This window comes from Columba livia, chromosome 7 (assembly GCF_036013475.1).
Source record: "Columba livia isolate bColLiv1 breed racing homer chromosome 7, bColLiv1.pat.W.v2, whole genome shotgun sequence".
Classification (NCBI taxonomy): domain Eukaryota; kingdom Metazoa; phylum Chordata; class Aves; order Columbiformes; family Columbidae; genus Columba; species Columba livia.
The window spans coordinates 17151503-17178061 of record NC_088608.1 but is presented as its reverse complement, the minus strand read 5'-3'; the positions used below and the strand labels follow the sequence as shown (position 1 = coordinate 17178061).

Sequence of the window (26559 nt, the reverse complement as noted above, 5' to 3'; positions counted from 1 at the left end):
GCGGGATTGAGGTTGCAGAGCGTGACAGCAGGGAAGGTCTTGTTGCGTGTCGTTTCCTCCTCCAGCTGGGTGTTGTGGGGGTACTGGAAGTAGAAGCTCACACACTTGGCATAGGAATGGATGAGGAGGGCCAGCGAGCCCAGGAAGGCCAGCAGCCACAGCAGGTTACGAGTGGTGAAGCGCCGGTAGCGGAAGATGTGCCGCATACCATGGAGGGTGGAGTGGCCGGCAAACTCCTCCAGGCTGTAGGGGTGTCGCTGCAGGGCCAGGGCATCACGTCCCAGGTGCCCAGAGGGGCAATCCTCCATGGCAAGGGCGGTGGAGGGCTGAAGGGGACCCCAGGGACGCGGGCGGAGCTGCCAGGATTCCTCCAGCCACATACTGCCACCCAGCTCTGCCTGTCCCTGCTGAGCCCAGGGCGCTGGAGGAGGCTTGAGGAGCAGCGATGGGCGGCTGGGCTGGGCTGTGTGCAAGCAGCACACACCAGTGCCGGGGCGGGACTGGTGCGGCATGGCACTGCCTGCACCCTCCCTGCCCTGAGCGGGAAGCTGGCTAATTGCTGAGACCACAGACCTACTTAGTGATTGACTTAGCGATTGCCGCATCCTGCAGGAACCGGAGCCAGAGGCTGAAACATCCTGGAAAGCTCGAGGACTCTCACCGCCTGTCCCCCGGGGGTGCAGGCTATTAGCTGGAGTCCTGCTCACTTCCACCATCTCCCTGCACTCAGTGTGAGGCTCCCCAGGGAGGGTGAGGCAGGAAAAGTGCTTGCATCCCCCTGCTATGGAATGTAAGAGCTGTCCAGGCAGGACTGCACCGAGCTCAGGTGAGGTGCCGTGGGCAGGCACATCTTGGGGACAATGGTTCTTTGGCCACGGGGATGTGGGGGGACCCCAAGCTCTGCACCAGCCTTGCCAAGCACAGCTCTGAAACAACAGTCTAGCCAAGGAGCCAAGATTCCAAGTGTTGCTCTTGTCACAGCTCCTGTATCCTTGGGCTCAAGCATCTCCTCCAAGCTCCCCAAAAGCTGAAAGGGATCAGGCTCCCACGAGTATAGAGTGAGGGTGGGGGGTGGCAGCGGTGCTCAAGGGCAGTGACACAGACCCTGGAGGACTGCCCATGTGACATGGTAGGGTTGGTACTGGACTCTCTGGCATGGTGCTACCTCAGGGCTGGGAGCTCTGGCATGTTTGTGGGGCCAGCACAGCCCAGAATCCCTTACTCTCAAGATGTGCAGAAAGAGGCAATAACTTTTATGAGGCCAGAGATATAGCTGAGCAAAACAGTTGCTTGTGAGCACTGAGAAACATCCATGTGCCCAAAATCTTATCTCCCTTTCTGAACCATCTCAGTTGGTCTAATAAAATATATTGCCTTTCCAGACAGGGCTCACCACGCACACACCCGCCCAGGCAGGTCCCGCAGCACTATTTTGCTGGCAGTGGGAGCAGAGCAGACAGGGAAGACAGATTGGGATCAGGGAAGATGCCCACCCTGCTCCCCACACCAGGCGTGGGAGCGTCCTGGGAGGCAATATGGGTAAATGAGAGACAAGGATTCCTGAGTGCAGGGAGGAGGTGGTGGCCAGGCCCAGTGGGGTGAAAGGGCTGGGCTCTTTTCTGCAGATGGCTGGACCTGGCGAGGTGCCTAGCAGGGCCCCAGAGTGAAATGAAAGGTGCTGCAAGGCCCCACGGTGTCTGCAGCCATGGGCCAGTGATGCTGGCCCTGCCCAGCTGTGCTCCCCTGGCCTGTGCTCCCCAGCACAGCTCTAAATCCATTAGCTTTGCATAATTAGATTTTTCTCAGTTACCAGATTATGATAATTAACAGCTCATTTGTAGGAGGCAGTGCCTAATCCCGGCATCGCACTTGGCTCAGCGCCAGCCTGGCTCACGAGGCTGCCGGCACTGGGATGGCAGAGCAAATGTCAGGGCAAGGGAGCCCTGCTGGGGGGTGAGGTGCCCTTGGAGAGGCTTCTGGACACTCCCAAAACCTTTCCACCACTGGGGACATAGACCTCCCTTGCACTGCCTGGCCAATAGCGCCTGCCCAAGGGATCAGTCCCTAAAAATAGGGGAGATGAGAGCCCATGCAAGGGACAGCACCTGCTGCCATGGGGAGTCGGCAGGGCTTTAGAAGTGGCTCAGGCACCCACGTGGCTTTGGAGATGCAGAAAACATCCTGCGATGTCTCTTCCTGGAAGCAGCCAGCAAGAGAAACCACAGGAGAGGTTAGTGTCGTGGGCTGGACTGGCATGGCTGCAGTCATTAAGAGGCTTGTTAATGAACTTTCCCAGTCAATAATGTTGCTGAAGAAGGACAGGAGAGCAGGGTAGTGGGGGGCAGCCGCCAGTAAGGTACCAATCTTCATCATGGGAAGGCAGGGCAGTCCAGGCAATTACTGCCCATCAACAGAGCTTCATCTCTAGTAAAATAATAGAACAAATATTAAGAGAAAAATGTGTCTGAGGACCTCGAGGGCAGGGGAACAGGGAGCAATAAAGATGTGCTCGGAGTTCACTCAGAATAAATCTGCCCAGTCTGACTTGATTGCCTTTTTTGGGTAAAATTGCTAAATGAATCGATGGAGAGGAGACAAGAGGTGTGATATATCAGGCTTTTATTAAAGCATTTGATATAGCATCTCAGGGAATTAATTCCAGTTGGCAGGGACAGCCATCCCCCATCTGGGCTGGGTGCAGCTGAGGATGTGAGGGTGATGGGGCGGCCTCGGGGCACAGAGGGAGCATGGTGGCATCCTGTGACACTGGTGTACACAGCGCTGGTGGGGGCAGCCCCTCTTCTCCCACCCCAGGTGAATGTGCCACAGCTACTGCTCTGTGGCCTGGCTCCCAGGGCAGCTGTGCCAGGAGCACCAGGGTTGTATCCAGGCAAGACAGATGCTGCCTCATGCCCAGTCCCCATGGGGCAGTACCCACAGCCAGCCCAGTGCCGCCCCTGCACACATTCAGGGCCACAACCTCCATATGCCCAGGGCCATCCTGCAGCTTCAGGGCTCTTCTGCTCCTGCCATGGGCTCTGCCTGCAGAGGTCTGGCTGGGAAATTGCGTCGAGCGTGGGCAGTGGTCATGCCCAGCCAGGCATGACTGTCTGGGATGTCTCAAGCCATTCCCATGTGACTCCTTTGCACAACATTTCTGATCTTCTGCTATGAGCGTTTCCAGATGGGGGATCTGGTCCTGCCTCCCTGCCCAGCATGGGTGGCAATTTGGGCCCACACAGGCAATAAATCAGCCTGCTTGCCCAGAGGTGGCTGCACAGCCCCTGCTGCTTCAGCTCACATTTCCCAGTCTCAAATTACCCAAGGCTGCCGGCTGGGTTTGTGCCGCTCATCTGAACTCGCCCAGCTCTGTTTCTGTTGCCATATTTTGCCAAAGGCCCTCAGGTGTCCCCGTGTGCAGGAGCAGCATCTCCCAGTGCCCAGTCCTGCGGGCAGCCCTGCCAGGGAGCGGAGCCCCCAGCCCTGGCTGCTCAGTGCTGCGGGGAGCTGGACGAGCCTCACTCAACTGGAATGGAATTTGCTCCTCAGACAGACGAGCACAGGGTCAGAGGTCCCAGGCCAAATTTCAACATGTTTTTCTCAGCAGGAGAGAAGCCCAGAGTGTGGGTTTTGCTGGAAATCACCTGGAGTGTTTCTCCTGGGAAACAGTTTCTGATGATGTAGTTCCTTCATTGCTCACACCAGGAGCACTGCACACAGCAGCCACACTTCCAGCTGGAGCATCCTTTCCCCTCACCCAGGAGTCCTTCTTGCTGTCCCCTTCAGCCCCAACAGCCCCTTGGCTCGTCCCAGCAGTGCCAAGGAGCCAGGGCTGGAGGTGCCGGAGGTGATGGTGGGCTCTCATGGAAACAGCCCTGCCATGGGATGGCAAGCGAGGGAGTCCTGCTGCTGCCAGCACCCACAAAGTGATGGGGACCCAGAAGCTGCGAGACACTGAGTGAAGCTGGTGAGAAGGGGCTTGCAAAGCCACAGCTTGCCCCGGCACCTGGCCAGCCAAGCTACTCAGTAAGAAAGGCACTAAATACCTGTGAGACCATTCAGACATCTCAAGCTGGTGTGATGAGCAAAGCACCAGTGGTTTGGGGGCTAAGTAGAGAGAAAATGCCTGGGATGTTGTGGCATCAACAGATCTCCCTCACATCCCCCACTTTTGGGGTGACAGAGGAAGCTGTTAAATGAGGTGTGTCCTCAGTGGTCCCAGCAGCAGCCTCATCCCTTGCCGCTACCTCTTCTCTCCCTGCAGCCTGGCTCCTTCCCTCACCAGCCTCTTTCCAGCTCCTCGTGCTGGTGCAAATCCCCTAATCTGTGCAAAGCAACAATTTTCTGCACGGCACAGCAGCTGGTTTGAGATCTCAAAAACCAGCTCCCTTATCAGCAGCCGGTATCAGGTGAGCCAGGCACCATCTACCTCTGATAAACCCATGTTTTATTTTGCCCTATTTCCATTTATCTCCAAGCCTGTAATTATCTCTCATCTCGCAATGCATTGCACTGCCTTATATGTGGAGGAGCAGAGGCGATACGTGCTTTGCCGGGCAGCCCTGGACCTCCTGCCAGCAGGGTTTGAGGAGCCATCGGGGTGATGCTTGGGGACAAATCCTGCCCATCGCACCGACTGCGAGCCATCCCTCCTCTCTCTGCACGTGGGCCGCGTTCCCTTCAATCTCACACAGCGGTGGAGATGGATTTTCTCCCTCTGAGCCAGATGTGTTGCATAGAGCATAAACACCCGCGACAGTTGTTGTGCTCCTCGGTGTGAAGGCATCAGATGTCTGCATTAAAACAAAGCTCTCCACTTAATTACTCAGGCTGATAATTCAGCGCATGGAGGCGGCTCTGGCTGAGAGCAGAGGGCTGGATCACAGCTGGGACTGGAGAGCCTTGGAGTGCACATTAATCCCGGCTCTCACAGCCCTGATTAACGGTGCTGGAAGCCTGCCTGTTTTGCCCGTTCACAGGGGTAGGGTCTGTCCCAGCACCCACTTGCTGCCCCACTGGAGGGGGCCCAGGCAGGTGCCCGAGGGGCTCTGCTGACTCCTCACTGGGACAAGCCATCCCCTGCTCAGCATCTTCAGGGTGCTATGGCCCAGGACATGAGGGACCATCACTTGGAGGGTGCTGCACTGCCCCAGGCACAGCCATCCACTTCGTCAGGAGCCCAAGGGAGCTGCACACAGGATGGGTAGGGCAGAGCCCCAAAGTCCCCCCGTGAAGGTGCCAGGGCACAGCTGGTGGGAGCTGGAGCTCTGTGGCCAGGTTCAGAGCAGGACCAGGCAGACCACCAAAGGCTTTCCCCTTGGGGTCCAAGCTGCCTGCACCTTTTCGTTGACCAACAAATAGCTCCTGTAAATTTACCTTGGTCCTCTTGGTCAGCAGAAGGGCCCATGGCCTTTCCTCAGAGAGCCCCTCACTCCACCATCAGGGCAGGCGTGTGCTCTCAGCCTGTGAGCAACTGCCCCACTCTGCCAGTCTCACTAGGATGGAATGTTCACACATGGGGCTGCTCCCTTGAACCTGTCTCCCCTGCCCTCTCCCTCCAGCCTGCTCCCCCAGCCCCTACCCCCTTCCCTGGGTGCTCAACTGCCCCTCTCCTTCCCTGACCCCCATGCCTGGGCATCCCTGGATCTGGGCCATCTCTCTCCCAGCAGAGCCCACATCCCTGGGCACCCTGCTGGCTTGCACTGTCACAGATCTGATTGTTGGATCCTGTCTGTCCAGGGAGGTTGATTTCCTCCTGCTCTGCTCCTGCCCTCTTATCTCTGAGCTGCACACCTTGCTCCATGGCCTGGGCAAGCAGGAGTGATAGACCACATCCTGCCCAAGCTGAGTGCCCAGGCTGGTGCTGAGCACATGGGGCAGCTAGGCCCAATGTGGGCAGACAGGCAGCACCATCCCAGCGGGGCTCCAAGGGTTAAGTTGTCATGTATTCAGGGCCATTCGCTGGCCAGGAATTACACTTTTATCGGCACGCGGTGCTGCCGACGCTTGAATTGGGACTGGGAACTCTATTTCCGAGCTCACCCAAATTATTCTCGAAGAGATAAAGCCGGTGCACAGCAGCGCCAGTGCTTCATTAACATTCCCCAGCCCATTCAGCTTTAAACGAAGATTGCCTGCCTCAGAAAATGATAAAATTGAACATGTGAAGCAGGGCATTATGTTCCATCAGCTGATATTATTTCCCACGCAGAGGCCGAGCGGAGACACAAACAGCTATTTATGCAGTGCCTGGCCAAGCCAGAGTGGCCTGGGAGGGGGGAAGCAGGCAGGGGGGATGCAGTGGGTGGTGAGTGACCCCTACCTGCCCCTGGGCGTGAGGGGGCATGCCCGCCTGATGCCAGGGTGGCTTTGCCCTCCTGGGGGTGCTCCCAAGGTTGTGACCAGGCTACAGGTTGGGTTCAAGAGCCACAAACCTGCTCCATGCATTGGGAGAGGGAAGGGGCTCAGGGGTGTGCAGGGTTCCCCGGGCAGGGCTGGCTGTGTCCTGCAGGGCTGCGGCATTTCCATCTGCTGCCCTGCCCCGAGGGATGTGTGTCCCCTGCAAGGGCTGGGTGAATGGGGTGCTGGCTCCATGTGCAGGACAGGGTCCCACCTCCTGGGTCTGAGTGCTGGGACCGCAGATGTTGGAGACCACCTGCAGCTAGGGAGCATGTGCCTCCCCAAAGACAGGCAGCAGAGGGCTGAACAGGCAGTAGAGGGCTGAGCCCACAGGACCCCAGGGCTGTGATTGGATTTTGCTTGGCCGTGCCAAGCCCATCGATCCAGCAGTAATTAAAGTCGCTCCAAAACCTGACTCATATTCAACCTTGGGAGGAAGGAGCATCTCTGAGAAACACCCTCTGCTACCCGTGCGCTGGCACAGCAGTGAGCTCAACCCCACCACGGTGCTTCCAGCCCCCTGCCAGGCTCTGCCCCTGGGGGGGATCTTGCCAAAGGGCTGCCTGGGGAACAGGGCAGCAGCACCCCATTGACTAGTGTCCTGATGGGTGTCCCCAGCACTGCACAGCCCCACACAATATAGCCCATGATAAGGTCAGGCTGTTTTCACCAAGCACTTCAGACTCTTCCCTGAGATGTGGGGGTGCTGCATCATGCCCGTCACTTGCCACTGCCTGCGCCCTCTTTGGGACCGGCACAGTTGAACACACAGCCACCTTGAGAGGCACCGGGGTGCGCTGCCATGTGCCCATGGGGTGCAAAACCCACTTCTCTAGGTCGGAAGCAGGCAAGGGGCCTGTTAGGGTGTATGTGTATGTGTGTGTGGGTGTGTGCAGGGGCTTGCACGCCCAGCCCTGCCGCCAGCCATGCTGCTGTTACCGGTATTCACAACAGGTCGGGACAGGCTCGGAGGAGGGAGAGGTGCCGTTCACCGGGGCCCCCCGCAAACCCGCCAGAGGCCCCTGCAGGAACGCAGGGCCACCAGGATCTGGGGGCTGCGGCAGGGAGGGGGGCCTCGGGGCTGAGAGCTGCACCGGGGAGCCCCTGGGTAGGAGACCCTGGTGGGGCACAGGACCCCCGTAGCGCCGGACAGCGGCTGGTCTTTGAGGCGGGGAGGTGGCTCCATCTGCAGGACACAACCCTGCCCGGGAGCCCCGCTGCTGGGGGTCCCCGGCGCCCCCGCCTGCCGCCGGCCTCTTTGCATGCGGTGCACATCGGTGAGGGACAGCGGACAAGGACACCGGCTCCTCCAGCTCCCACCCACGCCGCTCCCGGGAACCGGGGGGGTGGGCCAGGGGAAGCGGTGTCGGGAGCCAGCACCCTCCCGCACTCCTGCAGCCCCCAGTACACTCCGCGCCCAGTGCTCCCGCCAGACGCCCCTGCATCCCCAAGGTACCCCACACCGACTGCACCCCTCAAGTGCTCTTGTCCTGCACCCCTGCAGCCAGCACTCCGGGGCACCTCACGCCCAAGGCTCTCGGGAGGTTTCCCCGCACCGGCAGCCGTCGGGGCAACGGGCCGGGCCCCGGTGGCGACGGGAGCTGGAGGCGGAGCCGGGCCGGGCTCCACCCCGGCCCCCGGCCCACATAGGTCGGCCGGGAGGGCTCTTCGACTCTGGAGCTTGCGCCGCCCCGGGGGCGCACGGCGGACTCTGGTAGCCAGAGGAAAGCGCGGGGCGGGAGCTCCAGGGGGGTTCCCGGGAAGCAAGGGCTGTGCTGCCTGCCTGTGGGGGGCTGCGGGGGGATCTCGCCCTGTCCCAAGGCGGTGGGATGATGCAGCAGCGCTGCGGACGGCTCCTGGCCCGGCTGGAGCGGGCGGTGCAGCTGTTGGAGCTCGGCGGCAGAGTGGAGGAAGGTGGGTGCGTGCAGCCCCTCGGCCTGGGATGTTCCGGGACCCCCGGCTCTGCTGCTAGTCGGGACTGGGGGAGCTGGGGTCCGGTGCCCCATGCCGGCTGGCCACTCGTTTTTGTTGCCCCCCAGACTACATCCGGATCGCTCGGTGCTTCGAGGCGACGCGCCAGCGATGCTGCCGGCTGGAGCAGGACGGGCGGCGGATGCGAGAGCAACTGGCCCTGGTGGAGGCTGAGCGGGCGGCGCTGGAGGTGAAACTCAAGCACGCTCGCAACCAGGTGGAGGTGGAGATGAAGAAGCGCCACCGGGCAGAGGCTGAGCTGGAGAAGCAGGTTGGGGGCCTGGCTGCAGGGGTACCCCACAGGGCTGGCTGTGGGGACCCCAGCCTGCTCATTGCTGCCCTGTTTCACTTGCAGGAGCGCAAACTTCAGCTGGTCTTTGAGTCCCTGATGCGGGAGCCGTTGGGCAGCGGGATGCTGAGCAGGGAGCAGTGCTCTGTCCTCAGTGCCCTGACAGGCCAGTGCCTTGGGGTGGCCCTGGCACCTGGCAGGAGGTGAGCAGGGCTTTTGATCCTTGCCCCAGTCCCTTAGACAGCCCTGGGCTCAGCTGTTGCCCTCTCCCCTTCACTTCTGCTGGGTCCAAGGGGCTGGCTTGGCACAGGGGTGCTCAGGCTCCACAGGGGCATCAGCTGTGGGCTCCCAGGAGTGGCTGTACAAGTAGGTGCTGGCTGAGGTGGGGGGGGGGTTGCCTCAGCCAGGTTGACAGCCAGCTTGCTCCACAGATCGTCTGCAGTGGATGAGTCGTGCCAGTCCCTCCTGTCCCATTCAGACATCAGCTACGACCACACTGAGGATGATGTGGTAAGAAGTGACCTGCTCTTACTCCCAGGGTTCAGTTTCTCACTAGTAGTGAAGGGATAGTTTTGCCCCATTCCTGCAGTAGGGTGGCCCCTTTGCATGGATGTGGTTGGGGTAGGCAACCCCCAGCTGCTGCCAGAGCATGGTTGCTGGAATTCGCCTGGCCACATGCGGCTCTGCCAGCCCCCAGCTTCTCTGCTGTCTTTCAGGATGTTGATATGACGGCCATGCGGACCCTGAAGCGGAAATCCCAGGAGAGGCAGGTATGAGGGAAATGCTGGGATATAGCAGCCCATGAGGGCTGGTGCTGAGGTGGGATCTGCACCCCTGTGTGGGTGAGGATCTCCAGATCTGGTCTGCTCTCTTGCACTTGCCCATGGGACCCTCTGCCTGCACAGGTCAGCAGCCCAGGCTGTGGTGCTGGCCCTGTACCATGCATGGTTAGGGCACCCAGATATTTCTCCATCCCTGCATGGGGGGCTGCAAAGACCCTGGAAGGGGGTTTAATTTATTGATTCTAGGCTGTGCATGTCATCTCCCAGCAAACCTCCTGCAATCAATAGAAACTCCATTACCTTTCAGCATGGCCCAGCTGGGCTCCTCAATAATTCATCCCCACGTGTGGGCATCCTGCACCCTGCTCCTCTCACACCTCTGCATTGCAGGCTTGACCTGGCCTCCCCCAGCCCGAGAGCTGGCTCTGACCCAGCTGGGGTGGGGCAGGTAATGCTGGAGAGCAGTGTGAGACAGGGCCTTTTGTGGCCCTGGGACCACTTGGCTTGGTGGCTCTGGGATGGGGGGCACAGTCGGGAAGAGGGGGTCCCTACCTACCCTTTACCCTATCTGCTCTGCCCCCAGCGTGTGTCACTGGCCCCTCAGATTGGCCCTATGGTGGTGGCGAAGCGACACCGATCTTCTGTGGCACCTGAAAACACTGTGAGTGGGGACATCAGTACACCCTGGGAAGGGATAGAGTGTGTGGGCTACCCCAGTGCCAGAATGTAATGCTGCAGTCTCTAGGACTGTGGGTGCTGTGGGGTCTGGGGGTGCTCATCTGTCCCCTCTGGGTGCCTTTGCCCTGAAGCCTGTATCTGCTTGTGCCCATGGTAACAGCTTCCCTGGCTGTGCAGGAACACAGGGATGGGGCCAGGTGGAACAGAGCTCATGGGGAGACATTGGAGCACTGTGGGGCTGCAACCAGGCATATTATCACTGTCCCACATCTCAGCAGGCAAGCATCGCCCCTGTGCCACCTCCAGCCAAGGGCCTGGGCCCTGCCAGCAGCCTCCTGCCCACTGCTCTGGTGCCACGACGCTGCTCCCGCCAGGGACACCGTGTTTCTACACGTGCAGGTCACAGGAAGGGCTGGGGCAAGAGCTCATGGGTGGAGTGGGACCAGGCTCAGAGTGCTGCTGTCATGGGAGAGGGAGGGGGATCTGCTGCGGGTGCTTGTCTGCACCATGGGAGTACCAGGGTCCTCTGGACATGCCAAGTGCCACTGTCCCAGGGCAGCTGGGATGCTGCAGGGGTGCCCTGGGAGGTGGGGAGCCTCCCCACATCCCAGCCAGAAGCTGGAGTGGTTTGCCTTTCAGGGCTCCCTCCACGACCTTTTCTCTCTGCAGAGCTGACCACGGTTTGGGGCACCAGTGAGGAGCCAGGCTGCCGTGCCCCAGGGCAGGAGAGCTACACTGAGGGTGGCTCTGCGGAGCAGCCAGTGCCAGCACCCATCCCCTCAGCGCCACGAGGTCACCCATTGTGCCAGCACCAGTTCACCTCCAAAACAGTGTGTGCCCCAGCCTCTCTTTTGGCCACTATGGAGGAGGGAGTCAGGCAGGAGGAGCGGGTCTTGGTGGGGAAGGCTCTTCTGTGTTCTTCCCCTGTCCCTAGCTCTGCCTGAATGGGGAATGAATGGAGGTGACAGGGGCTAGTTTGCAGAGGGGTGGAGTGGTGTAAGAAGGGGGGCTCTGACTCTGTTCCCCCTTTCCAGGTGATCCGCCCCCAGCCATGCGGCATCTGCAGCTCCCGCATCCGCTTTGGGAAGGCTGCTGTCAAGTGCCGGCGGTGCCAGCTGCTGCTGCACCCCAAGTGCCGGGAGCAGTGCCCCCTTTCCTGTGTGCCCCGGCCTCACCACCACGCCTGGCCCCGTGAGGTGAGGGGTGGCACAGCGGTGCCTGGGGACTGCTCCATGTCCCCATGGGACTGCTGGGATATCAGTCCTGGGATGCTGGGGCTCTGCCCACGCTGGGTGGTGGGCACCGAATAGGTCAATGTCATCCTCCCCAGGGCGTGCTGGCTGACTTTGCCCCCACTACGCCGCCCTTGGTGCCCACCCTGGTGGTGCAGTGTGTGACTGAGGTGGAGACGCGAGGCTTGACAGAGGTAGGAGCTGGGGTGGTGGGGGTGGTGATGCTGTGGTTCCTGTGGGGCTGAGCTCCTCTCTGTGCACCCCAGACAGGGCTGTATCGGGTGCCGGGCACAGAGCAGCTGGTGCGGGAGTGGAAGCAGAGGCTGTTGCGGGCTGGAGGTGCGCTGCCTGCCCTCAGCAGTGTGACCGACATCCATGTGGTGTGTGGGGTGCTCAAGGACTTTCTGCGGGGGCTCAAGGAGCCACTGGTCACCTTCAGCCTCCACCCTGCCTTCCTGCAGGCTGCAGGTGAGCAGGGGTCTGGAGCTGGGGGCGGGAAGGGGCTGCTACTTCCCTAACACCTCTCTCTGGTGCTGCTGCAGATATCCCAGATGCTGCTGCCTGTGCTACAGCCCTGCGCCATATGGTGAGCAAACTGCCCCCGGCCAACAGGGACACCCTGGCTTTCCTCATGCTGCACCTGCTTAGGTGAGGGACTTATTGTGGCACAGGGTCCATGGGTCTGTCCCCTCCTTCTGGCTTTCTGCCCCCATCCCAGGCTCTCTGCCTCAGAGCAGGAAAGCTGGGCTGAGGACAAGGGGCCCCTTGGCTGGGCAGCACTCTCACACTGTCCATCCCCCCTCACAGGGTGTCACGCAGCCCTGACTGCAAGATGGACATCCTCAACCTGTCCCGCGTGTTTGGTCCCACACTGGTGGGGCATGCCTCGGCAAACCCCACGCCACTTATCATCATGGAGGACACACCACGGCAGTGCAAGGTGAGGGGCTCCCTGAGGTGTGGGCTGTGCCCCTGGTGCTGCCCACATCCCCATCCTTCATCCCTCCCTGCCTAGGTGGTGGCTCAGCTCCTCTCACTGCCGCCCGACTTCTGGAGAGGCTTTCTGGGGCCAGAGCAGGAGAACCTGGTGCCAATGCCATCCTTGCGGGGTGAATGCGGTGAGACACAGGAGCCCCAGTCTCCCCCCTTCCCTTGCTCTGTGGCTGCTGAAGAGCCCTGGGTGCCTGTGGCTGGGCTGGGGTGCGATAGCCATCCCCCTCTCTGTCCTGTGGAGTCATTCTTCTGTCCCATCATCTCCCCGGAGCCCAAGCCAGGCCAGATGAGCCCAACCAGCACCTGCTGCCTCCCCAACACCCTGCAGAGCTCTGTGCGCACAGCCACCTCACCCCCGTGAGTGCTGCCAGGGGTGGGGGGGTGGGCCCAGGGGAGCTTGCTGTGCACACCTGAGTCATCTCTCCCCACGCAGGCAGGGGCTGGCCCCAAGGAAGGTGGGACGGTTCTTCCCTTCTTGGTTGTAGCCAGCATCAGCAGCTCCCAGGGGGCAGGAGCTGGCACTGGAGGAGGCGTGAAGCCTGCGGGACCAAGCAGCTGCCTGGGGCTGGTGGTGCCCTGCTCCACTTCCTGGGGTCTGGGGAGCAGGGCTGGCTCTGCCCAGGTGTGGTGGTGGGGACACTGGCTCAGTGCTGTACTGAGGGCCTGGTTTGCATTAAATGTTTACAGCAAAACAATCCTGGCTGTGGCTGCTGTCTGTCCCTACCTGCTGCTGCCAGGGTTTGGGACTCACTGGCATGATGGAGCCAGGTGGGGCAGCAAGGGTGAGAAGTGCTCCCCAAAACTTCTGCTTTTCTGGGCAGAGAGGTTGGGCAGAGCCCCTTCCTACCCTAGCTGAAGCCCTCCTCTCCCTGCCTGGGAGGCCCCTCTTCCAGCCCAGATGATGGCCTCAAGTAATCAGAGCTGCTGCTGCTCAGGGCAGGACAACCTTAAAGCATTTCCAGACTTCCTGGCACCTCAGCAGAGGCCCCTTTAACTCCTTCCTCCCTGACAGCCCCGGTGCTGCAGAGCCCAAGCAGGGCTGGGATGCACAGCTTTCTCCCTCCACGAGGGGGAGAAGCTGGCAGGCTTGTCCCCAGATAACTCCGTACAAGGGGAGCTTAAAGAGACCTTACACAATAGGGCAGAGAACTGCCCTAGAAACACATCAGGCAGCCGAGAAACTTTTGTCCATACTAAAAGCCAGGCCAGATGTAGGACACCAGGGAAAATTCACATACAATCCTGAAAGCAAGTACTTTGGTTCAGTTTCCATCAGCACAGGGGGTGTTTGCTAGTGGGCAAGGAAATTAGCACATCCAAGGCAGAGTCAAAACTGAAGGAGTTTAATGTGCTTAAAGCCAGGGAACAGCTAATCCCCACCCAGGACCACATGAGAATTGGCACAGGAAGGCACAGAGCTGGGAGCAAGGATTTACTGCAAATCCACTGAGCTGGGATGGTACTAAATGGATGGAGAATCCCTAATGCAGTGCCTCACTGAAGGTGGGAGGAGTGATGCAGCCCTTGGTGATGCACTGGCTCTGAAGCCAGGGAGGTAAGTGGATAAAGGGCAGTGTTTGCTACCACAGACACAGTGTGCCAGGATCAGCAGGGAGCTGCCTTCAATAAAACCAGGTATTTTTGAGGCACAGTGAAGTGGTAGATATTTGCCATCTGCATACGTGTCAGGTGATTGCTCCAGTGCCTGGTGGACATGGCTGGGGTGAGGGCAGATGTGCACTAAGCCCCCAAGCTCCAGCCATGCTGGTATAGAGGAGGCTGCTGGCCCACCGGGGTGGCAGGGGCCCTCTGCCATTGCCCTGAGCCCTGCCTAGGCAGCCTGTGCAGGTCTCAGCCTGATCTGAGCAGGGCTGGCAGCTCTCCTGGCTCACCCTGAACCCTTGGCAGGGGAAGGGGTGCCCCCTCCAGGGAGCCTGTACCATCTAGACCTCATGTGCCAGTGCCCTTAGGCCAGTCTGGCACCGCTCTGTTTTCCCAGTGGTAGGCAGGAGCCCAGCTCTGGCTGTTGCAATCACACTGTTGAAACTGGGATCCTTACAACCAGCTCCTGCAGGGTGATTTGCCTGTGCAGGAGAGGCAGATTCAAAGCCCCCCAGCCTCTGAAATGGGCCAAGACCTTCCAGGGAATTGCAGGCAGCAGCTGCTGCAGAGCAGGGAGAGCCTGGGGAGGCATAGCAAGACTGTGCTGGTAGTACCTTTTGGTGGAGAAATACCCACAGCTCAGGATCTGAGACACTGCAGGCATCAAGTGTTTCCTCACCAGCCTTACCCCAGGGCTCCCTGCACAGGCACAGCCTTGTGCCAGTGCCACATGCTGTCCCCAAAGCCTTCACCGTGCACCAGGGCTGGTCCCTGGGCTGCAAGAGAAGCAGCACGCAAGGCTGATGCTCACCAGCTTTAATGTCTGTCTGGAGCAGGAGTCAGGCACTTGCAGGGTTCATGGTCTGTACCTACCCCTCTGAAGGTGCTGGAAGCCTCCCAGAAGGTGAAGCTCCAGCACAGGCTCTTGTTGTAGGGCACAGCAGGGAATGGGGGGCCAGTACTGCCCTGCCAACCCAGTGAGCCACTGACTCACAGAATAATCTGGTTCTTGTAGCTGCGGCTCAGCTCCTTGTGAGGAAGGACGATGGAGTTGAGAATAACAACCTCAGCGGGGATGGTGACACTGCAGCCTGTGGGGAGAATGGAAGGGGTTCAAGAGGAGGGGAGAGACCCTGCCCCACCGTGCAGGGCCAGGGCAGTGGAGTGCAAGTGGGACCTACCCAGGATTGTGATGGAGGGTGTGAGGCGCCCGTCCCGGAAAAGGGTCTCACTGTCAATCTTGGCATAAGGATCGTTGGGGTTAGGGTCACTGGGTGTTCCTTCAACCCTGGCCCAGCGTCCGATGGTGCTGTCCCAGCCCACGATGGTGTTGAGGACACAGGTGTGGTCCTGGGACAAAGGAGGGGGGGATGATGGGTGCTGCTGCCTCCCTGCAAAGGGTGGGGGATAGCACCCACGTGCCTGGGCAAACTCTACTTACGTGGAGCGAGGCGCCATGCAGGACGATGGACTCACGCACACGCACACCAGCTCCCACAGTCACCCCCTCCCCAATGGAGACGTTGGGGCCCAGCTGTGAGGAAAGAGTGGGGCAATGAGGTTGTAGACATTGGCACCCCCAAGCACCCCTGCTGCAGGGCCCCCCAGGCCTGCACTCACCACTGCAGTGCTGTCGATGGAGGCTGTTGGGTGGATGTACACGTTCCCTGCAACACAAAGCAGCTACATCAGGGGAGGGAGCTCACAGGAGCCAGTCGGATCATGGGACATCCTGCCCACGGGTCCCACTGCCTCCCCAGGCAGCCCCCAAGGCGGTAAGGGGTCAGATGGGGGTACCTCGGATGATGGGGCCTCCAGGCTTGTTCTGGGCCAGCCTCTCTGGGTGGCTTTTGCTATACTGGTTCAGGTAAAGGCGGCTGGCATAGATAGCAGAGCTGGGGGAGAAAAAGCAAATGCTGTTTTTTAAGTCTCTGGCACTATCAGGGCAAAGGAGAATCTGAATTCAGCATCCTCCACCCACACCCAGGGCCCTGCCTGGGCACCCTCCTCTCCCACCTCTGATATGGACTGCTCAATGCCCCTGCTGCCTCAGTTCTTACCCAGCCGATTTGATTTGGCTCCAGAAGCCATCAGTTTTGTAGACATAGAGCTTGCCGCTCCCAGCCAGGGCTGTGAAAACGTCCTGCTCTAGCCGGATCACTTCTGCACGCTGCCAGCCGTTGGAGCTCTCCTCTCTGCAAGCGAGAGAGGCCTGTTAGACACCCACCCCAGTCATGGACTCAGCCAGGCACCCCAGCAGCTACCCTCCCCAAATCTGGGGCCTTTGGTGATCCTGGGCTCCTTCCTAGCCATGCACTTCTCCCCAAAGGTGGGGGACAGCCTCAGCTGTCAGGTTAAGCCTGCCCAGCCCCACTGAGCTCCAGAGCAGCAGAGGGATGGGGCTCTGTCAGTTGAAACAAGCTCTTAGCCAAAAGGTGGTGTTATATGAGCAACAGCTCCTGCCCCTGCTTCAGAGCCCTGCACAGCTGGGTTTTGCTTGGGTGGTGGCAGAGGTGACAGGGTCAGAGCATTCCCACATGAAAGGCTCACTCAGCCCCTTGTCTGGAGCTCAATGAAGATGGGGTGGCAGGAGAGGGAGGGAGAGGGGGAGTCTCAAGCTGGCCAGGAGAGAAGCAGAGGAAAAAGCAGCCTTGCAGAGCAGCCTGGAGCAGAGAGAAAAGCATGTGTTATGGCTGAGGACAATCCAGCCCAGAGAGCAGCCAGTGCAGGCACAGAGGGAGACTTACCCAAGGTAAGGATAGCTGGTGCAGGACCAGGAAACAAGTGAGTGATGGCAGAGGAGGAGAGAAGATAGAAAAAGAATGGAGGATGAGCGTGCTGCTGCAGCCCCAGGAAGCAGTGGGGTGGGAGGGAGGCGGGGTGGTGAGAGGCACTCACAGCACTAGCTCCTGCTGGTTCCTCTGGAAGACTTTGCCAATGTGCTGGAAGATAGCAGGTGTGAACAGGTAGATGCCACAGTTAATGATCTCACTGACAAATGTGCTGGGCTTCTCCACGTAGTGCTGGACCTGGAGGTGAGGGAAGAGATGTGAATACTGGGGGGCAGCTCCCACGTTCGGTGTCACAGTGGGAACACACGCCTACGTGGGCAGCACAGCACCCACTGACCAGGCCATGCCCAGCTTGCCCAGGCCCTCCAATACCTCCTGTGTGTCCGCATTTGCCACGATACAACCGTAATTCAGCGCCTGTGTCCTGTTGGCCTGCAGAGCAAGGACATGTTAGCAACAGTGGAAGAGCAGGCGTGTGGCGCAGAGCAGACGAGACCCGAAGCTCGCAGCGAGGGACCCCTCTGCCACAGGAGCTGCTGGCTTCTAGGCAAGCCTACAGCAGAGCACCGCTACTCCTCTGCTCCCCAGCACTGCCACTCACTGTGGTACCCAGAATGACAAAGCTGTGCGCGTCCCGGTGCCCCTGCCAGAACTCCAGCATCTCCTGCAAGGGGAACTCCGAGCACACGTCTGCGTTGAGGACAAAGAAGGCCTCAGCACCACCTGACAGGATCTGGTCTCGGAAGTGATAGATGCCACCACCCGTGCCCAGTGCCGCATATTCCTGGAGATACCTGTGAGCCAAGCAGGGAGAAATGAGCATCTGGTGGCACCGATGGGTGGCAGGGAAGGGCTGTCGGGGGCTGGAGAGACATAATCCTGTTATGCAGCGATGGCACTCATGTGGACATTGGCACAGGGGAAGGAGGCAATGGTGGTTTGAGCTGTGCTGGAGAGTCACTGTTGCAGCTGCCAGAACAGGGCCCAGGGCAAGGGAAACTGTGCAGAACTAAGGTGAGAGGCCAGCTGTGCCCACCCATGGTGGGACAGAGCCCACCTGCCCAATGCCTGGGTGCCAGCTGGGGGCTGCCAGGCCGGGGGGAGGTGGGTGAGGGGCTGCTCTGGGCTGTGCCACGGCGGGAACCCCGGGGGTGTGAAGGCTCCCCACCTGATGGGGATCTTGAACTCCTGCTGCGCCGACAGCAGGAAGCGGCTGAGGGCCTCGTGGGGCTGGTAGAAGCCCACCAGCAGGATCTCCTTCATGCCAGGCACCTGGGGAGAGACAAGGGAGGGGGCAGACGGGGAGGGCAGCCCCGGCCCTGGCCCCCCCGCCCCCAGCCCAGGCCCCCCGTACTTTGGCGCAGGCCTCGATGTGGTGCTGCACCATGGGCACCCCGGCCACGGGGAAGAGCGGCTTGGGCACCTCGAAGGACAGCGGCCGGAACCGGGTGCCTGCGGAGCAGAACGGGGGTCGGCGGGGCGCGGTGCCGGGGAGCACCCCTCGGGCCCGGCGCACTCACCCTTCTGCGGGCCCCCGATGAGGATCACCGCCTTCAGCGCCATCGCGGCTCCGCTCCGGCCGCCGCCGCTTCCGCACACGTGCCTGTGACACGTCAGCGCGCAGGGGCTGCAGCTCTCCCTGCGTCACCGTGCCGGTGCTGCCGGGGTCGCCCGCCGACCGCCAGGGGGCGCCGCAGCGGCGGGAGGGAGGGGGATGCGCGTGCGCGTGTGCAAGGGGTCGTCCGTGCGCGTGCACGGGAGCGCTCGTGCTTTTGGCCCGCGTGCAAAGGAGCCGCGTGGGTGTGTGTGTGGGTGTGTAAGGGAGCAGCAGCGCGAGCGTGCAGGGGAGCCGCCGTGTGTGTGTGTGTGTGTGCCCTGGTGAACGCAAGCACGAGTGTGACACGTGTGCAGGCGTGTGCATAACCTTGCACACGCAGGCGTTGCGCACTTGTGCACACAAGTGTGCCTGCAGCAGTGCGTGAGGGGCGCGGGGGACACGCGGGTGCGGGTGCAGCGGAGGGGCGGGCCGGGCTGTAACCGGAGCAGCCCCCGCCAGCGCGGCCGGCCCGGCCTCATATGGGCAGCGGGTATTTATAGCCGGGCAGCAGATCCCTGCCGCACCTCTCACCTGCGCCTGCCGTGTCCCCTGCGGCTCTGAGTGCCATACTGGCCCTGTTACCACCGCGCACTCCAGCACCCGGTATTGTGGCTCCATGATGCCAGTGACCTGTGAGCCAGAGCCTGCTGTCCTATCCCAGTACTTCCCAGCTTTCCTGGCTCCTTCTCCAAGTTTACGACACCCTTCCCAGCCCACCCCCACCTGGAAGTCTTCCTGGCTTCAGGCCCTTGGATTCTGGGACAGGACCCTCCAGAGGCTCCCAGCCCTCAGTGGTGACCGGGGGCTTCTTTGGTCAACCCCCTGTCACCTCCCAGCAAGACACAGAGACAGGAGGGGCTGCTCAGGGTCTTTATTGCTGCTCTGGCACGTTGCTTGCTCCAAACCACAGGGACGTTGGCAACTCCGGAGCCTGACAGAGGGGTGGGGATGGAGATGGGGCAGAAGCCTTCTCCCCAAAGTCAATAAATAAAGCCCTATTGCTACAGCAGCATCTGGAAAGCAGGTGCCCAACCACTGCCCCCATCCCTCTGTCTAGCGCACCCTGGCCATGCTGGAGCATCCTCCCAGCCACTGGGGAGAGGGCATGGGGCTTGGCTAGGCACCTGTGGAGCTGTGCTGTGGCACTGGGGTGTCAGGTGGGAGGTGGGGGGGCTCATGGAGGGCCTGTGGACAGGCCTCCCTCTGCTGGAACCACTGGAGCAGCCTCAGTCCTCGGGCGCTGGCGTGCAAACCGGGGGGAGTGCAGGCTGCAGCATAAGGCACACGGCTGACAGGACCCGCATGGCCAGGGCTGGCCAACGTGCTGGTGGCTCTCCCACTTCTGCCTGGGGCTCCCTTTGTCCCCCCGTCCGCATCCTGTCCTCCCAACCCTCTGCCACATTCTCCGTTCCTCCTAGCAAGGCTTCCCGCCACCTGCCCGCAGCCAGACCCCACTGCTGGGATGGCTGGGGCAGCACCTCCCCTTTCCATCGGCACTGCCAAAATGATGCCAGCCACTAGCAGCCCTGGCGGCAGCACGTGAGGTCCATTTGCTCATCCTGGCATGTCCTGGTTCCTCCTCGGCCACCCTGTCTTGCAGCCCCTGGAATGTTCCTCTGGCTCCTCGGCCCCTCATGGCCATGGCTGAGGCACCGGCTACTGCGGCCCCGGCGGCTGGCCGCCCTGGTAGGAGCGGAGTAAGACCTTGTGCTTGGTGACAGCCTCGCTACGGCGCCGCTGGTGCTCCACCAGGAACTCCTTGAGGCGGTTGGTGGTGAAGGTCAGGGTCTGGCGGCGTAGCTTCATCAGGTAGGCATCCTGGAGCCAGGTGTTGGCAAAACAGTCCTTCACCGTGGGGCGGCTCCTGGGGCAGAGGTGGCTCTGAGTCAGGGGCTGTGAGGTGCCCACCACTGCTGCAGCCCAAAACCCATCCACCACCCCTGCCCTGCAAGACCCAGGGTGTCCCACCCACTCCAGGAGCAGGGATAGACCCCAGGGTTCCACTGATGAAGTCTGGAGGGGCCCTGTGGGGCAGGGTGCTGCACTCCTGACCCAGTCGCAGGCGCAGCCCAGGGCCATGTATCTTCCCTGGCTGGCCTGGGCACTCACCAGGGGTGGACAGCAAGGACCTTTCGGATGAAGAGGGCAGCACTCTGCGAGACGTTGGGGTACAGCCGGAAGGCATCAAAGCGCCCTGCCAGGATGCGGTTCTCCGTCTCGATGGGGTCCAGTTCAAAGAATGGCGACCGCCCACTGAGCCTGTGAGGGTGGAGAGGGTAGTACGGGCTGGGGGACATCTCTGGGAGGGCACCCAGCACCCCCTACCCACCCATCTCTGGTTTGGGACAGCCACAGCTGCCCAGGGTGTCTCAATCCCTGTGTCCAGCTGAGAAAGGTCTGCAGGGCTACAGCATCCCCCAGCCCACCACCTCCCTAGTGTCCCCTACGGCACCAAGCCCTGGGTGCAGCTGAGTACACCTCAGAGTGCTCATCCCTCTGGCCCCTTCTCTTACATGATGTAGGTGAGGACGCCGACACCCCAGACATCTGCTGCGGAGCCCACCGGGTCCCCCTTCACCACCTCTGGTGCTGTGGGCAGGTGAGCAGGTTTGTCATACACACTTGGTGACCAGCACCCACAGCACTCCCAGCGCCTCCAGAACCCGCAGTAACCCCAGCACTTACAGCAGCCACAGCACCCAGAGCACCCCACCATTGCAGCCTCCAGCATCCCTCCCTGGCACTGGAATACCCTGACAAAGGCCAGGACCTCCAAGGATAGCCCAACTGCCCCGCAACATCCACGTGCTCCCACTGAGCCCAGCAACCCTAGAGAAACACTCAGCAGACACCCCCAACACTCCAAAGACCCACCAGCTTCCCCAAGGATACCTCAACAACTCCCCATTACCAAGACCCCCAGTGCTCAGACACACGTGCATACCTGAGGCACAAGCATGCCCCAGATCTGCCCCCATCTCTGTGCCCATTCCCATGCCACAGCACCCCTGATGCCCCACTCACACATGTACTCCAGAGTGCCAACGCGCCGCCCCAGCTGCCGCAGCACAAGGGGGTTGTAGGTCTGGGCACTGCCAAAATCGATGATCTTGAGGGTATTCATGCCTGAGACGATGATGTTGTCTGGCTTGATGTCGAGGTGCACGATGCGGCGGCTGTGCAGGTACTCGAGGCCCTGCAGGAGCTGCAGCACGTAGCTCACCACGTCATCCTCTGAGTAGCGAAACCTGGGGGCAAGTGGCATCAGTAGGTGGCCCTGTGCCCACAGCTGTCCCCAGCAGCCCCACACCCACCCGTACCTGTCCACGATGCTGTAGAGGATCTCCTTGCCAGCACAGTTCTCGCAGATGAGCACCAGGTAGCGGGGGGTGATGTATGCCTCGTGCAGGGCCATGATGTGCTCGTGGTGCAGCGCCTTGAGTATCTCATACTCCTGCAGGACGCTCTGCTTGCGCTCTGCCTCATAGGGTACGATCTTGGCCATGAAGTGCTTCCCTGTGGCATTCTCCTTGCACAGCCGGATCACCCCAAAACGACCCCTGTGGCACAAGGCAGCACTCAGTATCCCCGGCGTGGGGTGCAGGGGGTGGGACACCCCCGAAGGAGCAACGCATCCCATTGCTACTCACCTTGCCTTCTCATCCAGGAAGGTGTATGGTTTCTGGGGGACGCCCTGCCGCAGTGCCGTGCTGTCTTTAGCTCCTGAGACCCCGCTCTCAGCTGGTGGCTCCTTAGAGGATGGGGTGGTGGGGGAGGGCTCCTGTGTGGTGGGTGATGCGGGGGGCATGGAGACAAAGGAGGTGACCATGTAGGGGGGCATCTTCCGTGTGGGCGCAGCATTGGGCGTGGGAGATGGCGTGGGGGCTGAGCTGGGGGTGGTCGACACTGGGGAAGTGGGCGAGAACTTGGAAGGAGAAGGAGCCTGGGGTGGAGGAGACCTGTCCGTGGAGGGTGTGGGGGAGCCCTGAGTGGGGGTGTCTGTGTGGGGTGAAGCAACAGTCCGAGGTGGGGTGAACATCAGCTCCGGGGGCACACAGACAGTGATGTCGGGTGGGAGCTCAGGATCCAGCCGTGACTCCTCCTCGCAGAGTGCAGGAGGCTGGAGGACCCCTGGGGTGGCACCCGCCTGCACTGCCCCATCTGCCTTCTGTACTGCTCCCTCGTGCTTGTGGGGTGGTGTAGCAGGGGGAAACCCTGTGGCTGGTGGCTCCAGCTGCCCAACAGGCGTTTGGGTTGACCGGCTGGAAGCCACCTTCTCAGGAACAGGGACTGGGACAGCGATGTCCTTGGCTGGAGCAGCTTGGGCATCTGCAGGGAGGAAAGGGAGGTATGAGCCAGGGGTGTAAGCCGGGAGTGGAGTGCAAGTAGTGCCCCATTCCCCAAAGCCCTGGGGTGAAGATTCCCTGGGACTCGAGGACCCCCAGAGCATCCCAGAGGCTGCAGCCCCACAGCTGGCCCCACACCCCATGGAACAGGGCTTGCTCACCTGCTGCCTTGAGGTGCACCTTCCCCGAGGGGGTGCTGTAGGGGCCCTGTCCAGCTTTGTTGACACAAGCCACCCGAAACCTGGCAGCACTCCCAGGGGGCAGCTCCGTCACGTTGAAGTAGCAGTCTGTGATGCCAGTACTGACGATCTTCCACTCGTGCTCCCCTGTCGGTACACAGGCAAGGTGAGGTGGGGGCAGACTGGGGTCAACCTCCTGTCCGTGACCCCTACCCAGGACCCTGCCAAGCCCCAGGGGATAGCAAGGACATTGGGCACTTTTGTCCTGCTTAGTTTCCCCAGTGAGCTCATACTTCCAGCTGCGGCTCCTGGGGAAGGGGAGGTGGCCCCACGTACCGTCCAGCCTGCGCTCCAGCGTGTAGGTGCAGGGGGCTTTGCTCTCCGCAGGCTTCCACAGCACCAGCACCGTGTTCTTGTACTTCTGGGGGATCTCCGGGGTGCCTGGCCGCCCTGGGAGCCCTGTGAGGGGATAGACAGGGTGGGCTGGGTGCTTGGCCAGGGGCAGGGCAGAGCTGCTGCAGGACTGGAGGTGTCCAGGCAAAACCAAACTGTCCCCCCTCAAAAGTCCTGGTCTCTTTTGCAGATGCAGAGAGGGGATGTTTAGTGACATGCTCTGACCAGTCCCCAACCCCAGGCTGTATGCCTGGTATGTGCTCTTCTCTGTCCCACAGGGTTCCCCCTCTTCATCCTTACGTGCCACAGCCAGTGTGCAGGAGCTAATGGCCGTGCCCAGGACATTGGCAGCTGCACACTCGTACAGCCCCGCGTCCTTCCTGGAGACCTTGGCAATGGTGAGCATCTGCCGGCCATCCTTGCAGGAGACGACATTCAGTGCATTGTCTGGCTGCAGGGACCTCTTGTCTGCAAGGAGGAGCAGAAGAGATGGATGCCGTGGCAGTGCGGGGAGCAGAAGAGAAGGATGCTCCAGCGCTCCCCCAGCACCCGCCTGCCAAAGCAGTGCAGGCAGCCCCCCACCTTTCATCCAGATGATCCTGGGGGTCGGGCTACCAGCAGGCAGGCAGCAGAGGGTCAGCGCCTCACCCTCCAGCAGCACCTGGTCCTTCAGCTTGATGTGGAAGACAGGTGGGAAATCTGGAAAGCAGAGGGGCATCAGGTTGGGACAGCAATGGGCACCCACCATCGTGTCCTGGGGCACGCTTACCAGACTCGCTGGGCGCATGTGACTGGCCGGCGGTGGGTCCCTCCTCCTGCAGCAGGCTGGAGGGGATGCTGGGCTGCGAGGCCACTTTCTCCTTCTTGCTCCGGGACAGCCCCCAGCGCTCCCAGCGGGACCGCTTCTGGCTCTCAGCGCCACCTGCGGGCACCGGGGCTGGCTGAGAGTGGGGCCAACCCGGGGCTGCTGTGCCCGCTATGCTCAGGGTGGCTGGGCCATGGGGTGCAACCGGGACCCCCCCTCGCCCCTCACCTTTGGTCGAGGCAGAGGAGCGGGTGCTGTCCTCCGAACGCAGGGACTCAGAGGAGGGCGCAGGTGCCGGTGGGAGCCCCGGCCGCAGGCTGTCCCCCTCGGAGATGGAGCGACGGAGCTCTCTGGGCCCCTCACCCTCTGGCCGCTCATCTGACAGGCTGCGCAGCCGTGCCGAGACCCTCTCCATCGTGGCGCTGATCTTCCTCCGCACGGCCACTGCTGGCGACTCGCTCTCCCCACCACCCCCTGGCTCTGATTTGAGGCTCTCTGAGTCCCTGCGCTCCTTGGAGCTACCCAAGGCCAGGCTCCAGGAGAAGCGGCGCCCACCAGATGGGGTCTCACTGCCTCCATCCTCCCCACTGTTCTTCTTCCTCTCGGCAGGCGGGGTCCTCTTGAGGAGCACAGACATCCTCCGGAGGAAGCCCCTGTCCTTCTCCACCTCATGCAGGTCCTGCACCGACTTGGACTTGGCCACCAGCCCCATGGGCCGGTCCCTGCGCAGCTCCAGGGGCACACCGGCCGGCGTGGGACGGTAGATGCCCTCATCGGGGGTCAGGGGACCGGCCAGGTGACGGTCCTCGGAGCGGGAGCGGGTGAGGAGCTTCAGCCCCCGGCTGAGCGATGACTCCCGGCCCCGCTTGAACTTGGCCTCAAAGACCTCCTCTGAGTCAATGTCCTGGATGAGCAGGGAGCTGGAAGAGCCATCAGGCTTTGCCTCCTTCCTTGGTGGCTGTGCTGGTGCTGGTTCTAGTGCTGGTGGCTCAGCAGGGGTGGCTGGCAATGGCTGGGAGGCTTCCTCAGTGGCTGGCTCCCCACCCTGCATGGCTCCCATGGCTTGCATGATCTTGGCGTAGGAAGACGTGTTGGGAGCTTGGGTGCTGGGGACCAGGGGCTGCAGAGAGGCAGGTGTTACTGTCCTTGCAGCCCCCTCCCCACTGGCTCCAGCAGTCTTGGTGGGAGTCCTTTCCTTCTGTCCCCCAGCCACGGGCTTCTTCCCCATGATGGTGGCAGCCGTGCTGGCCCTGGGCTGGCCACGCTCCTCGGGGAGGTGCCTTGTTCCCAGGGCAGCCTTGGTGGCAGGAGCTCGAGGGATGGCGATATCCAGTGCAGGGGGTGTCAGCAGGCTGGGGGTGTCAGGCGAGGCCGGTGGCCGGGCGTCGGAGAGGGCTGAGAGTGATGGGGACTCCTTGAGCCGCTGGGCTTCCAGGCAGGCCACTGGGATCTCCAGGGGTGCACCAGAGCGGCGGTGCCGGACGACAGGCTCCGCATCCCCATGACTGAAGGAGCTGCTCTTCTGCAGCCGGTGCTCAGCGGGGAGGAGGCGCGGTGAGGTGGCCTCGCTGGACGCTGCCCGCACCAGCCGTGGCACCGCTGGTGGCTCCAACCGGGTTGACCGTGGGACCTTCTTGTCAGGGCTGACCCCCAGAGTCTCCAAGAGGGGTCCCCGGAGGCCACTGACCTTGCCATCCCCTGAGCTGCCCCGCAGCAGCCGCTGGCGCATCAGCTCCAGGCGCTGGGCGTGATCATCCTCCCCCCATGCCCCCTTCCGCCATGGCAGCTCCATGGAGGCTGCCTTGGCCAGGGTCCAGCGGGGGTCCCGGCCCACCTCGGCCCCCTCCTCGGTCTCTGGGTGCTGGTGGGGCAGCAGGGCACTGTCAGCAGAGCTGCCCCTCTTCAGCTCTCCCCGTCGGGCACTCCCTGGGGACTCCAGGCTGGAGCCCTTTCTCATGGCTTTGCGAGGGTACTCCGGACGCTTCTGGGCTTCGGGGGCTTCTTCATCAGAGGAGCCAGGTGCTTCCACCTCCGTGCATGGCCGCCGTGGCCCAGTGCCCCTTGGCCGCTTCCCTGGGGCCACCCCAGGCTTCCCCATGCCCTGGCTCTGCCACTCCATGGCAGAGACATCCCCTGGTGCAAACCCCTCCAACTGCGGCCCTTCATATGGCCCAACAGCCTCGTCATCTGTGGGGATCTCATTGAGCGACATGCGGGAGCCGGAGAACTCCACCTGGTGTGGCATGGGGATAAAAGGCAGCTCATCCAGGTCATCCGAGTCCGAGGAGGATGACAGCGCCGGTGACTCCTTGAGGTGCCGGGGCACAGCAATGGAGAGGTGGTTGGATGTGTCCTCCAGCAGCTCCGGGATCGGCCGCAGCACCATGTTGCACTTGTAGCTGATCTGTGAGCGCTGCAGCAAGAAGAGAGGGCTGGGTCATACCTGGGTGGGTGGCACGGCATCATCCTGCCCAGCACACATCACCCCGTCCTGCCCAGCA

General features: G+C 61.6%; 3 protein-coding genes across 16 annotated transcripts in view; 1 reads left to right on the top strand and 2 right to left on the bottom strand.

The window, feature by feature from the left end:
• Positions 1-8013: 8013 nt before the first annotated feature.
• On the top strand, positions 8014-13039 carry LOC102088106 (rac GTPase-activating protein 1). Of its 2 annotated transcripts, none has more exons than XM_021290743.2 (15): positions 8014-8313; positions 8439-8641; positions 8726-8862; positions 9091-9169; positions 9376-9429; positions 10025-10102; positions 10395-10518; positions 10789-10949; positions 11154-11315; positions 11450-11545; positions 11618-11819; positions 11894-11999; positions 12159-12291; positions 12367-12701; positions 12778-13039. In XM_021290743.2, exons 1-15 carry the CDS (start codon positions 8229-8231, stop codon positions 12827-12829), a joined length of 2007 nt encoding a protein of 668 aa, XP_021146418.2. In that variant the 5' UTR covers positions 8014-8228; the 3' UTR covers positions 12830-13039. The 2 variants fall into 2 exon arrangements, with proteins under 2 accessions (XP_021146418.2, XP_021146422.2); XM_021290747.2 differs by having other exon boundaries at positions 8054-8313; positions 10398-10518.
• A 632-nt stretch (positions 13040-13671) lies between these two features.
• Positions 13672-18990, bottom strand: GMPPA (GDP-mannose pyrophosphorylase A). Of its 8 annotated transcripts, none has more exons than XM_065070793.1 (13): positions 18259-18990; positions 18093-18190; positions 17907-18010; positions 17533-17601; positions 17111-17170; positions 16845-16975; positions 16694-16708; positions 16007-16141; positions 15744-15841; positions 15567-15613; positions 15388-15480; positions 15128-15296; positions 13672-15037 (listed from the first exon to the last, which is right to left on the bottom strand). In XM_065070793.1, the coding sequence occupies exons 1-13, from the start codon at positions 18951-18953 to the stop codon at positions 14937-14939; spliced, it is 1815 nt and encodes a 604-aa protein (XP_064926865.1). In that variant the 5' UTR covers positions 18954-18990; the 3' UTR covers positions 13672-14936. The 8 variants fall into 8 exon arrangements, with proteins under 8 accessions (XP_064926865.1, XP_064926869.1, XP_064926871.1 ...); XM_065070797.1 differs by having other exon boundaries at positions 17340-17601; positions 18259-18409; XM_065070799.1 differs by lacking the exon at positions 17533-17601 and adding an exon at positions 17340-17532 and having other exon boundaries at positions 18259-18409.
• A 201-nt stretch (positions 18991-19191) lies between these two features.
• SPEG (striated muscle enriched protein kinase) overlaps positions 19192-26559 on the bottom strand; it is a 38735-nt gene continuing 31367 nt past the window's right edge. For all 6 annotated transcript variants that reach the window (XM_065070786.1, XM_065070787.1, XM_065070788.1 and 3 more), the window contains 12 exons: positions 24287-26471; positions 24023-24175; positions 23836-23952; positions 23554-23721; positions 23197-23319; positions 22843-23007; positions 21986-22664; positions 21656-21895; positions 21360-21583; positions 20849-20924; positions 20445-20594; positions 19192-20199 (listed from right to left, as the gene is read on the bottom strand). In XM_065070786.1, coding sequence (XP_064926858.1) covers positions 19992-20199; positions 20445-20594; positions 20849-20924; positions 21360-21583; positions 21656-21895; positions 21986-22664; positions 22843-23007; positions 23197-23319; positions 23554-23721; positions 23836-23952; positions 24023-24175; positions 24287-26471 — 4488 coding nt within the window. In that variant the 3' untranslated portion in view covers positions 19192-19991. The remainder of the gene's footprint in view (positions 20200-20444; positions 20595-20848; positions 20925-21359; positions 21584-21655; positions 21896-21985; positions 22665-22842; positions 23008-23196; positions 23320-23553; positions 23722-23835; positions 23953-24022; positions 24176-24286; positions 26472-26559) is intronic.

Coding starts and splice junctions, on each gene's coding strand:
- LOC102088106 (XM_021290743.2), top strand. CDS start 8,229: ATGATGCAGCAGCGCTGCGGACGGCTCCTGGCCCGGCTGGAGCGGGCG. Junction 9,430..10,024: donor GGAAATCCCAGGAGAGGCAG/GTATGAGGGAAA, acceptor CTCTGCCCCCAG/CGTGTGTCACTGGCCCCTCA. Junction 11,546..11,617: donor AGACGCGAGGCTTGACAGAG/GTAGGAGCTGGG, acceptor TGTGCACCCCAG/ACAGGGCTGTATCGGGTGCC.
- GMPPA (XM_065070793.1), bottom strand. CDS start 18,953: ATGGAGCCACAATACCGGGTGCTGGAGTGCGCGGTGGTAACAGGGCCA. Junction 15,614..15,743: donor TGGAGGCCCCATCATCCGAG/GTACCCCCATCT, acceptor TTTGTGTTGCAG/GGAACGTGTACATCCACCCA. Junction 15,481..15,566: donor CCATCGACAGCACTGCAGTG/GTGAGTGCAGGC, acceptor CTTTCCTCACAG/CTGGGCCCCAACGTCTCCAT.